Source organism: Sceloporus occidentalis, unplaced genomic scaffold (assembly GCF_023333645.1).
Source record: "Sceloporus occidentalis isolate IW3139 unplaced genomic scaffold, rSceOcc1.0.p SCAF_55, whole genome shotgun sequence".
NCBI classification, from domain to species: domain Eukaryota; kingdom Metazoa; phylum Chordata; class Lepidosauria; order Squamata; family Phrynosomatidae; genus Sceloporus; species Sceloporus occidentalis.
Window position 1 is genome coordinate 4,266,071 of NW_028317035.1, and position 12,214 is coordinate 4,278,284.

At 42.5% G+C, this 12,214-nt stretch overlaps 1 protein-coding gene across 1 annotated transcript; it reads left to right on the top strand.

Moving 5' to 3' along the window:
• Positions 1-1,640: 1,640 nt before the first annotated feature.
• On the top strand, positions 1,641-11,719 carry LOC149287951 (ras-related protein Rab-7b-like). The gene is made up of 5 exons (XM_089492340.1): positions 1,641-1,693; positions 1,813-1,939; positions 2,300-2,515; positions 2,653-2,778; positions 11,636-11,719. The coding sequence occupies exons 1-5, from the start codon at positions 1,641-1,643 to the stop codon at positions 11,717-11,719; spliced, it is 606 nt and encodes a 201-aa protein (XP_089348466.1).
• Positions 11,720-12,214: the final 495 nt, after the last annotated feature.

Genomic DNA, 12,214 nt, shown 5'->3' on the forward strand with positions numbered 1-12,214 from the left:
TAAGGGTTAAAATTATTGACATATGAAGTGTTTACAAAGAAATGCAAATCTGTAAAAATGTTATTCCTCTCTATTATGATAAAGACTACTAACTGCTATAGCTAAGACTAAGATTTAGACTGTAGCTACTGTACTGTAGCTACTGTTTTCTGTCTTTTCATTATAAACAATGCAAACATTTATGCTGGGAAACAAAGGCTTATACACAGAAAAGGATTAAGTCTGGATGTGACAGACTGGTTGCACATTATGCCACCATTATCACATTAAAGGTGCCACCGTGCCAGACACCAAGCCCAGTGCAATATTGCCAGATTAATGTGTTATCGGTGAAGACCACGTGATCAGAGATCAGCCTCCAGGCTGGGTGGAACAGAGAAATTGTTATGTTGTGGAAAAAACATGAGTGATGTCAACGTGTGACACGTCCTACTAGGGAGGGGATGAGAGAGAGGGAGTGTTCAGGCAGTCAAACAGACTAAAGGAGGCAACAGGGATAGATAGATAGATAGATAGATAGATAGATAGATAGATAGATAGATAGATAGATAGATAGATAGACAGACAGACAGACAGACAGGCAGGCACTATATAGGGAATTGAAATAAGTTGAAAGTAGAGAGGTCCTTGCTGTATGGTATGCCCCAGAAGGGGTCCAGAAGCAGTGATGGTGATTCTACCTATGTATGATTGCTGGGCAGTCATGCTCTATCCCTATAGCTGACCTGAACCAAATACATGAGGATCATCACTGACTGACGGAGTGTGTGAGTAAATCCCTGAACTGTAGCCATGCATACGGCTTGTGTGTTATTTGTCAGAGGCTGTGATTGTCAGGGGTATATTGTTCAGCATGTCATATTATAGAATTTGGGTAATGTGGATTTATAGGACTCAAAACTCATTGAAATGGGTTGTACACTTGTCATCTGTTTTGTGTTGCCTGCGGTTCATAGTAAACTATTTTATCTTTTAAGCTTCTTCCGGGAGAGTGCATGCACTTTTTAGCAAATAGAATAATATGAGAGGTAACTCTAACAATCTTACAACTTTTTATCATACACATTTAAAAAAATGATACATGAAAGAGTAACAAGGAAATCACTGCCCCTTCAAGGTCATTTACATTATCTGTACCAGAATACTTAGTGGCAGTTTCTTACACTAGGATGAAAATCTTCTGTGGGACCATTCCACCTTTTTTTATACATGTTATATTGTCTATATTCAACTGCTACATTTTCATTGAACAATATAAAACATATACAACTGATATATATTGAAGTGCAGTATTTTAAAGTACTTGTTCCCAAAGATACTTTACCATTAAGCACCTGGAAGGCTTTTTTTTTTTGTTAGACTGACAGGAGCTTCCTAGCTTCCCTGTTTATTGACAACTCTTGCCATTGTCATGCAATTGTTTTAACCTAAAAGTTCCTTTATATTAAATCTAACAGTTTCCTGTCTCCATTGTGCTTAAAAGTATTTATTGTTTCTTGGTGTGGCTCAATCCTGCATAATCCCATATGTGGAGAGAGAATTGAAGGATTGTAGACACACAACACAAAAACATTACTGACATTTTAACATAACAACAAAAACCTGTATGATTTAATATACTGTGTTTTTTTCAGTTCTTCATGACTTCCAACAATAAAGTGGATTTGAAGATTAACATTATTGGCCCAATGGGGTAAGATGAAATATTAAAGAAATGATGATTTTTTTAAAGATTTTTTTGGCAATAGCTAAATGACAAGCAAACTGAAAATGTGGTCTTGCTTCTTACTGGTATGTATTATTTATCCACAGAGCTGGGAAGACTTCCCTATTAAATCAGTATGTGCATAAATGGTTTATGACTGACTATAGGAACACACTTGGCGCCCAACTTGTTTCTAAAACCATACAGCTGGATAATAGTTGTCTGAAATTACAGGTGAGGTGTTAAAGCTACTACCATCAGAGGAGGGATCTATGTTGTTCCACTTTGGAAGTTGTCCATATTGAAGTTTATATTGTCCTATTATGTGTTTAATTCAAGTTCTGACTTATGTAAAGAGAAAAATGGTACTTGTTTGGAGTAACATGCTAATGAATGCACAAAATAAGCCTAATGTATACTTCACAACACCTAAAACAACACCATGTCCTTGGCTTTTTTGTTTCAACAATATCATGAATAATATTTTTAGCAAGAGTGATGAAAGTGGATGGTTGTATTGTTATCACCATAAAAAAACAAGAACCTAGCCACCTTTAATTGTTTTTCACACATCTCCATGGTTGTCTCTTCCAGATCTGGGACACAGGTGGACAGGAGAGGTTCCGTTCCTTGGTGTCTTCTTTTTACAAGGGCTCTGATGGATGCCTTTTGGTATTTGATGTTACAGATGAGGACACCTTTTTAAGTCTTGAGAAATGGAAAAAAGACTTTATGGAAAAAATATACCCCCCTGTGGTTGATTTTCCTATGATCATCCTTGGAAACAAGATTGATCTTGTGGAGAGGCAGGTAGGCAAGATTTTATGTAATATATATATATATATGCAGTTCTGATATACTTTTACAAGTTACCCATTGTAATTGTTTTGGAATCAGAGCTTCTTAGAAGTCATTTGATTTTAAGATCATGTTCTTCTAATACTTAGGTCTCTAAGGAATCAGCAGTTTCCTGGTGCAAACAGAACAATGTTCCATATTTTGAAGTCAGTGCGAAACTCAATGTTAATGTGGACCTTGCATTTGAGACCCTTGCTAAAAAAGCCTTATCACATGTAAGTGTTTAGCCTTGTATCACAATCAGAGACTTAAATATAGATGCTTCTTGCAGGAACCTTACCATTTGGATTAATTTTTTATTGAATGACAATGTGACAAGTTCACATTGTTCTATTAATTTGTCTTAACCACTGTTACAACTGGTTCTGCAATAGAGCCCTGCGCGGGACTGCTTTTTTAATCCCGCTCCCGCCTGCTCCCACTGTTTTTAATCCCGCTCCCGCAATGTGGGTGTTCCGCTCCCGCCACATTTGTGGCCAATCACGCCCATCTCCTTACCTGATTTCCCGCGCAGTCCCGCAAGGCTGCCCTCGAGTTGTTCCCTCACAGCGTCTCTTCTCTTGCTCTGCCCAGGAACAAGGCGGAGTCACAGGAAGTTACATCACATCACGTGACTCCGCCTTGTTCCTGGGCGGAGCAAGATAGGAGACACTGTAACAGAACAGCGAGATGGCAGCCTTGCCTGACTGCGCGGGATTACCGGGACCCGCAGGTACAGTGCCTGACCGCCAGTGGCGTCTCCAGCTTTCATATTTAGGGGGGGCACATGGGGGGCCAGGGACCAAAGTAGGGGGGCCAATTATAAAACGGTACATATACAATATATATATATATATATATATATATATGTATATACACGTTAGACGTGCATTTTTAACTACATAATATGCACTTATCTCTTTGAAGTAAAGACCGTGATTGAAATATGATTTCAAAATAACAGCTAAAGTGTTTTTCATTCTTTAATATTAGCCCCTGCTGACAATATATATAAATATTACACCCTGCTTCCGATATATATTAATATTAACCCCTGCTGTGGATATATATTAATATTAGCCCCTGCTGCGGATACATACTTATATTATACCCTGCTGCCGATATACATAAAAATGTTACCCTGCTGCCAACATATATTAATATTAGCCCCTACTGCCGATATATATTATTAGTCCCTGCAGCCAATATATATAAATATTAGCCCCTGCAGCCAATATTTATTGATAATAGGCCCTGCAGCCAATATATATAAATATTAGACCCTGCTGCCAATAAATATTAATATTAGCTCCTGCTGCCAATATATGTTAATATTAGCTCCTGCTGCCAATATATATATATATATATATATATATATATAAATATTAGCCCCTGCTTCCGATATATATTAATATTAGCTCCTGCTGCTGATATATATTAATATTAGACCCTGCTGCCGGTATATATTATTAGCCCCTGCTTCCGATACATATTAATATTAGCTCCTGCTGCTGATATATATTAATATTAGCCCCTGCAGCCAATATATATTAATATTAGACCCTGCCGCAAATATATATAAATATTAAACCCTGCTGTCAATATATAAATATTAGACCCTGCTGCCCATATATAAATAAATATTAGCCCCTGCTGCCAAAACATATATAGATATTTGCCCCTGCTGCCAATATATTTTATAGTGAAAAAACTGGACCCTACCCAAGCATTTCCTTGGGCCCTGCTCAACGCTCCCTTGCATGCAATCACTCCCTCCGCTACCACGCCGAAAAAAATATATTTGCCACACTGACTGCAGATCAGGGGAAGACAGTGAGAGTCAGTACAGTCTTCCTTCCTTCTGACTGCACCGTGACATTGAGAAGTCCTTTCCCCTGTAATCATCCCCAGAGTCCCTTTGTCCCCTCATTCACTAAACCATACCGCTCTTTTACTTACACCCTGTAGTTCAGGTATAGATCAAATAAACAACACATGGAAACAGCACATGCAACTGAATTAGACAAAAAAAAACCTGTATTTGCAGGTATACATAAATAATGTATGGAAACTTAGCCGATACAGATCAACAGAATTTTACACACTATTTGACATCCAAACAACTATAAATCATTCTTTTTTATCACATTATTAAAATCCCAGAAATCAAAAAAGTTAAAAGGCCCAAATAAATTAAGATTACACATAATGGAATCAAACATTTGCTACTGCTAAAATTTTTAGATGAAAAAGTCCAGTTTTATTCAGCGCAACAAAACAGTGATAGCATTATTCTTAACAATATTCTTGAAAATGAAATATTTTAGCAATTAATGCAACACAACCATCTTAGCACTGCATCACCAAATGAACACCTCATCACAGATAACAAAATGCATACAGTTGCATATAACTAAGCTGAATAGCACTTGGTCTGTGAAGGCCTGTGAAACCAAAGGGGAATAGCGTCCTGTATACTGTAATCAAGAATTGAGTTTCACAAACTCTGAACCAACATCTACGTTTCCTTTGTAATAATATATTCAGATTGAAATAAGAGTAAATAACACAAAACCTTTACTTTTCCTCTCACTGATTTCTAGGCCTAGAAAGTTTTGTCCTCTGAAGTGACCACAAAGTCTGGATAAATAAAAATTACAAAGTTCTATTTAACCCTCTACAGCAAGTAAAGTGCCAGGAAACAGATGACCAAACTCACATCATGACAGGGTCTCCCACACTGACACCCAAATACATACCCCAGGGCAGGCTCTGCTGCCACATGGACCCCCACATCAGGATGGGATAACTTACTAATATTATTATTATTATATTATACTACTACTACTAGTATAAAAAATGCTTTCCACATTGCTCTGTTGTTTGTGTGTATTGCCCCTTGTGTATTTGTGCCCCCCCAGGCACCCTCCTTTGTGCATTTTTGCTATACACTCTTGTGTATTGATGTATTTGATGCCCCCAGCCAGGCCCCCTCCCTTGTGTATTGATTTATTTGATGCCCCCAGCCAGCCCCCCTCCCTTGTGTATTGATTTATTTGATGCCCCCAGCCTGCCCCCCTCCCTTGTGTATTGATGCACCAGCCCCTTGTAATGGTTATTATAATGGCCCCCAGTATTAACCCCCCTGATGTGTAATTATGTCCCCAGCCTGCCAGCCACCATCTTTTTGTATTTAATTTCCCCAAGGCAGCCCCCCCTTGTTAATGTCCCTCCTTCTGCTTATCAACTCAACTATTTTTTAAAAATGAAATAATTACTTTTTTGAAGGTCTTCGTTTTTCCGCCTTAACACCGCTGCTTTTGCTCTTCTATCACGTTCTCCCTGTCACAGAGCATCTGTTCCGTAAGTGCCCGCCCCCTTGAGCGTCACGGTGCATCTTCAAAGGGGCGGGACGAAGAGCCTCAGTGATCGGCATGCCGGCAAGCCATTAAGCGGCCGGCGGCTGACAGTTTCAAAGCGGCTGTAAAACTGCTTCGGTTTTACAGCCGCTTTGAAACTGTCAGCCACATCGGCTGCAATTTCAGCTCAATGTGCCGGCACACCGGGAAATGTCCCAGTTTCTTGGCGGTGGGCCGGGTCATGGTAATATATTGTTTCAATTGGGGGGGCACACTGGGGGGCACAGCATAATGTAGGGGGGGCCATGGCCCCCTCTGGCCCCCCCTGCCGACGCCACTGCTGACCGCCCGCTCCCGCCCGCAGCCCCAGCAAGACCGCCCATGCCCGCAAGTTTTTTGCAGTCCTCTATTCTGCAACTCATGTAACCACTTTTTTCAGTCTGTCATGTGCATGGACATGTAAATGTGTGAGCATGAGTAAGTGTGTGTAATTTTGTGTAAGTCTGCCAGAGTATATGTTGGAAGGGGGCAAAGATGGCACAGACAGGCTGTTTGGGGGTTTAGGATGGCACTGATAAGCTGCTTGGTGCAAAGGCACTTGCTTGGAGGGGGCTGGGGCAATTTTTTGCACCAGAGCCCTGTGGTTTCTAGTTACGCCCCTGGTTAAAGTCCATATGATTACTGGAATGTCCATGTAAGTGCAGTGGTGTGAATATTGGTGCAGTACAATATATATTTATTTATGTACAATATATATTTATTTTTTAAACTGACCAAGTAAATGTATCTAAAGAGATATATTGCACTTTCATAAATGCAGCTCCAATTATGTAAAAAACAAAACAACATTTTCTAGAAAGCAGCAGATATAACAATATATATGGGGGGGGCACACAAGATACCACAGTCAAACTGGGGGGGCATTCATAATTTCCAAAAGTAATGTGCTATGGAATTATACTTTTGTTATTGGGCTAAAATAATACTTGATCATGGGAAGCCTGAAGCCACAATTGAGTGCGACTAATCCTTGAAATAAATATTATAACACAATAAATAACTTTTCCACTAAATGATTTCAGGGCCTTGAACGTTTTGTCCCCTGAAGTCACTACAACTTCAGGAAGGCATTTTATCTCTGGATAAATATAAATTAAATAATTCCTACTGTAAGTTAAGTGCCAGGAAACAGACCAAACACACACACCAACACAGGCTCTGTCACACCGACACCCAGACACACACACCAGGACAGGCTCTGCCACACCGACCCCCTCACACATCAGGACAGGCTCTGCCACACCCACATCCAAACACACACACACACACCAGGACAGGCTCTGACACACCCACATCCAAACACACACACACACACACCAGGACAGGCTCTGACACACTGACATTGAAACACACACCCTAGGACAGGCTCTGCCACACTGACAACCAAACACACACCAGGACAGGCTCTGTCACACCAACACCTATACACACACACCCGGGGACAGGCTCTGCTACACTGATAACCAAAAATACACAAACAGCAGGACACAATCTATGTCACAGACGTCTACATCAGGATTAATTTTTCACACTGCATTGTCGTTTATACCCCCTTAGTGTTTTTGCCCCTTGTGTATTGATGCCCCTGCTGCCCATATATATTATTAGCCCCAGTTGCCGATAGCAGGTATAGATCAACACATTAACACACAAACCAAGCTTTGCATGTATAGATCAACTGAAATTCACTTGTGATATCAGCACTGAAGGTATATATCAAATAAACAGAATCAGACATACAAATCCTGTATTTGCAGGTATACAATAGTATATGAAAAGTAGCATTGCAGGTATAGATCAAATAAATACATGGAAACAGCATTGCAGGTATTAATCAACTGAATAAGACATACAAACGCTGTATTTGCAGGTATACATAAATAATGTATGGAAAACCAGCTTTGCAGGTATAGATCAATTGGAATTCACATAAAAACACATCATTAAAAGGTATATTTAAAACCCCCTAAATTACAGGCATAGATCACAGGTTGCACACCCCAAAGCCAGCCCTGGCATCCACACTGCCCACACAGCAATCACACTCCTATCATACCCAGGCAACCAGTAAATGCTGGTACCTAGGCATGATGGGACTGTGATTGCTGTTAGCAATCACACTCCTATCATGCCAGGTCAGCCAGTACATGCTGGCACAGGGTGGCTGTAAGTGATGTGTAGACCCCATACTGCTGGCAGCATCAATACACAAGGGGGGCAGCTAGCTAGGTTTCAGCATGTACTGGCTGACTTGGCATGATAGGAGTGTGATTGCTAACAGCAATCACAGTCCCATCATGCCTAGGTTCCAGCACTTACACATCCAACCAGTAAATGCTGGAACCTAGGCATGATGGGACTGTGATTGCTGTTAGCAATCACACTCCTATCATGCCAAGTCAGCCAGTACATGCTGGTACAGGGTGGCTGTAAGTGATGTGCAGACCCCATACTGCTGGCAGCATCAATACACAAGGGGGGCAGCTAGCTAGCTTTCAGCATGTACTGACTGACTTGGCATGATAGGAGTGTGATTGCTAACAGCAATCACAGTCCCATCATGCCTAGGTTCCAGCACTTACACACCCATACTATCACACACACACACTCATTCATTCATATACTCATTCATTCACAGATTAATTCCCTCAATCACGCATACTCAGGGGAGGGCTGGCAGCCTAAGGCCTGGGGGGCAAGTCTAGTCAGGTGGCCCATTGCACCACCGAATCAGCACACAATCCATGCCCATCTTTTCCTGATTTTCTAACAGATATTGATGTAATGTGATGGGACTGGGAGTAAAAAAAAATATGTTTAATACATTAAAAAACAGCTAATCTTTGTAACAAAATAAAATTTAAATATGGAAAAATTGGACCCTAGGCATTTCCTTGTGCCCCTGCCTATAATCATCCCTCATAAGAGTCCCTTTGTCCCTCATTCACTAAGCCACACCTCTGTTTTACTTACTCCCTGTAGTTCAGGTATAGATCGAATAAACAACACATGTAAACAGCACATACATGTATAGATCAACTGAATAAGAAATACAAACCCTGTATTTGCAGGTATACATAAATAATGTGTGGAAACATAGCATAGTAGATACAGATCAACAGAATAAACACACAAACCCAGCTTTGCAGGTACAGATCAACTGGAAATCACATAACAACTAAGCATTAAAGGTATAGATAAAATCCCCTAAATTAGAGGCATAGATCACAGGATGCACACCCCCAAAGTCAGCCCTGGTGTCCACACTGCCCACATACAACCGGACCAGCACCAAGATAACATTAACAAATTACAGTCCAGAGTGAGCCAACTTTGTCCCCAAACAGCCCAGCATGAGCCAATTTTGTCCCCAAACAGCCCGCCCTGACACCAGTACAAGCTCTGCCACACCGACTCCCAAACAGACACGCCAGGACAGGCTCTGCCACACAGATACCAGGAAAGGCTCTGCCACACTGACACCCAAACACACACACCAGGACAGGCTCTGCCACATCAACACCCAAACACACACCAGGACATGCTCTGTCACACCGACACCCAAACACACACACACCAGGACAGGCTCTGCCACACAGACACCCAAATACACAGACACCAGGACAGGCTCTGCCACATCAACACCCAAACACACACCAGGACATGCTCTGTCACACCGACACCCAAACACACACACACCAGGACAGGCTCTGCCACACAGACAGCCAAACACACAGACACCAGGACAGGCTCTGCCACACCGATATCCAAACACACACACAAAACAGGACAGGCTCTACCACACCTACACTCAAACACACACATACCAGGACAGGCTCTGCGACACTGACACCCACATCCAAAATGCTTTCCACAATGGTTTGCTGTTTGTTTGTTTTTCCCCCTTGTGTATTGATGCCCCAGCCAGCCCCCCCTTTGGTTTTAATGTATTTCCCCCCACAGCCTTGTGTATTGCCCCATGTGGATTTGTGCCCCCAGCCAGCCCCCTTTGTACATTATGCCCCAACACCCTTGTGTATTGATTTATTTGATGTCCCCAGCCAGCCCCCCTCCCTTGTGTATTGATGCCCCCCTTTGCATTGTTAATGGCCCATGTATATTGAACCCAGCCACCCACCCCCCACCTTTGTGTATTGATTTATATGGTGCCCCAACCCCCCTGTTGTGTACTTATACCCCCCTAGCCACCCCCATTTTGCATTTAATTGTTGTCCCAATGCAGCCCCCACCTTTGAATATGGCTCCCCTTCCGCCTATTATCCCAACTATTTATTTTTATTTTTTTAATACTTACATTTTTGCTGCCATCCTTCCCTGCTGCTGTCCTCCAACGTGCTCTTCTAGCTGTCACGAGGAACTGTTCCGTGTGACTCCGCCCCCTTGAGTGGCCCACCACATTGATTGATGTGACGTGCCGCTCAAGGGGGTGGAGTCACACGGAACAGGACACTGGGCGGCACTGTGCAGGCACGCTGCCTGCTTAATGATTTTAAAGTGGCCAGCGTGTCTTACCGCCGCTTTAAAAGTCACAGCCACATCGGCTGCAATGGCATCTTCGTGTGCCGGCCACTTCTGCTGGCCCACCTCGGATGCTGCGGCCATGCGGCCGTTTAATGTAGATCCAGGGCAGCCTGGGGGGCAATTGCCCCCCGGCCCAGCCCGCCCCTGCGCATACTCATTCAAACACCCTCCCCACCCCCTTACCTGCACTGCAGCTCCTCGATGCCGCTCACAGACTTCAGCAGACGGCGCAGCCTCCCTCTGCGTTCTCTGGTACTGCACAGAGGAAGCAGGACTGGAGCAGAGTCATGTGATGTCACGTGAACTCTGCTAGGTTCCGCTTCCTCTATGCAGTACAGAAGACCCTCCCACAGGTAAGTAGCCTGACTCAAGGTGCGGCCCGCGTAAGATCGGTTGCCCTGGCTGCCGATCCTACGCGGGCCGCACCCTCTCTCTCCTCCGCATTAGAAAAAAAAAAAAAAAAAAGACGGCAGATGGGCAAGGATTAACCTAGGGGGGGCAATTGCCCCCCCTTGCCCCCCTGTAGCGACGCCACTGGTTTCAAGCGTGTTTTAGGCATGTAACCAATAAAAACAATGTAGTATTGTCTCACAGTTGTAATTATATATATATATATATATATATATATATATGATATAAAAAGTATACAGGTTCTTGTGATGTTAAAGAATGAGACAAAGATAAATCATGTCAGAACTTTTTCCACCTTCAAAGTTCTCCATATCTCCCTCACTACATCAACTCATCTTCACTCAAGCATCCCTACCTTTTGCTATTCATCCTGAACCACCAAATAGATCATTAGCTTGCAAAAGCACACCATTCTTCTCCTGCACCAGTATGATTAATGTCTGTTCATGATAATTAAATTGGTTTCTGTACTTTCACTGTACCCTATTGTGACTGCACCATGGAATCTGCTGGTGCTATATAAAAAAGTGTAATACAATGTAATATTAGGGATAAATACAGAAGTGATCGTGAAAAGGGGCTTATAGTTCCTCGTAACTCTATGACTTCCTTAAGATAGCATATTCTGTTTCTTTTGTTTATGTTTTATATAAGATAAGTAGCACTATCCTTATAGAACTGGTTAATCGGCTATTACATAAAACATTTTATTTTATTGCAGTACAGAGAGACTAGGGAGAGCTGCCTGACTGACTCAATCAAATTAACATCTGTACAAGATTCCCCACAAAACACGTGCTGTTGAAGAGATATTCCTAACTGTCCAAAAGATGACTTATATGGCATTTTTGGAATTTGGATCTCATACTTTGATGCCTGAAGCCCCCCAAGTCTGTCTGTTTTAAAGGATATCTTATGAATGAAAGACTGAATATGTTTATTCATCAAGGGAATGGATGAGTTTGGATAAGAAAAAGATTTCTGGATTGATTTGTAAAAATTGTGCTGCAGCCACCATGACACTGACGTTTATATACATTTGACACCAGGGCCGGCCCGACAATGGAGCCGAGTGGGGCAACCGCTCCAGGCGGCACTTTTGAAGCCCTTTTTTTTTGAGAGAAACGGGCGCCGAGTGGTTTTCGCTTACCAAGCTGTCGGTACCCGCTCGGCGCCCCTCTCTCCTCTGCGGCGAGTCTTCCTGTTCGGTCTTGGTGCTGGCTTGTAATGCTGAGTGCCGGAAGATTTCCGGCGCTCAGCATTACAAGCCGGCACCAAGACCGAACAGGAAGACTCGACG

What these genes read in the sequence shown, in the direction of transcription:
- LOC149287951 (XM_089492340.1), top strand. Translation starts at nt 1,641, where the DNA reads ATGACTTCCAACAATAAAGTGGATTTGAAGATTAACATTATTGGCCCA. An exon ending in ATAGTTGTCTGAAATTACAG is followed by an intron (nt 1,940 to 2,299) that starts GTGAGGTGTTAA and finishes TGTCTCTTCCAG; the next exon opens with ATCTGGGACACAGGTGGACA. An exon ending in CTAAAAAAGCCTTATCACAT is followed by an intron (nt 2,779 to 11,635) that starts GTAAGTGTTTAG and finishes ATTTTATTGCAG; the next exon opens with TACAGAGAGACTAGGGAGAG.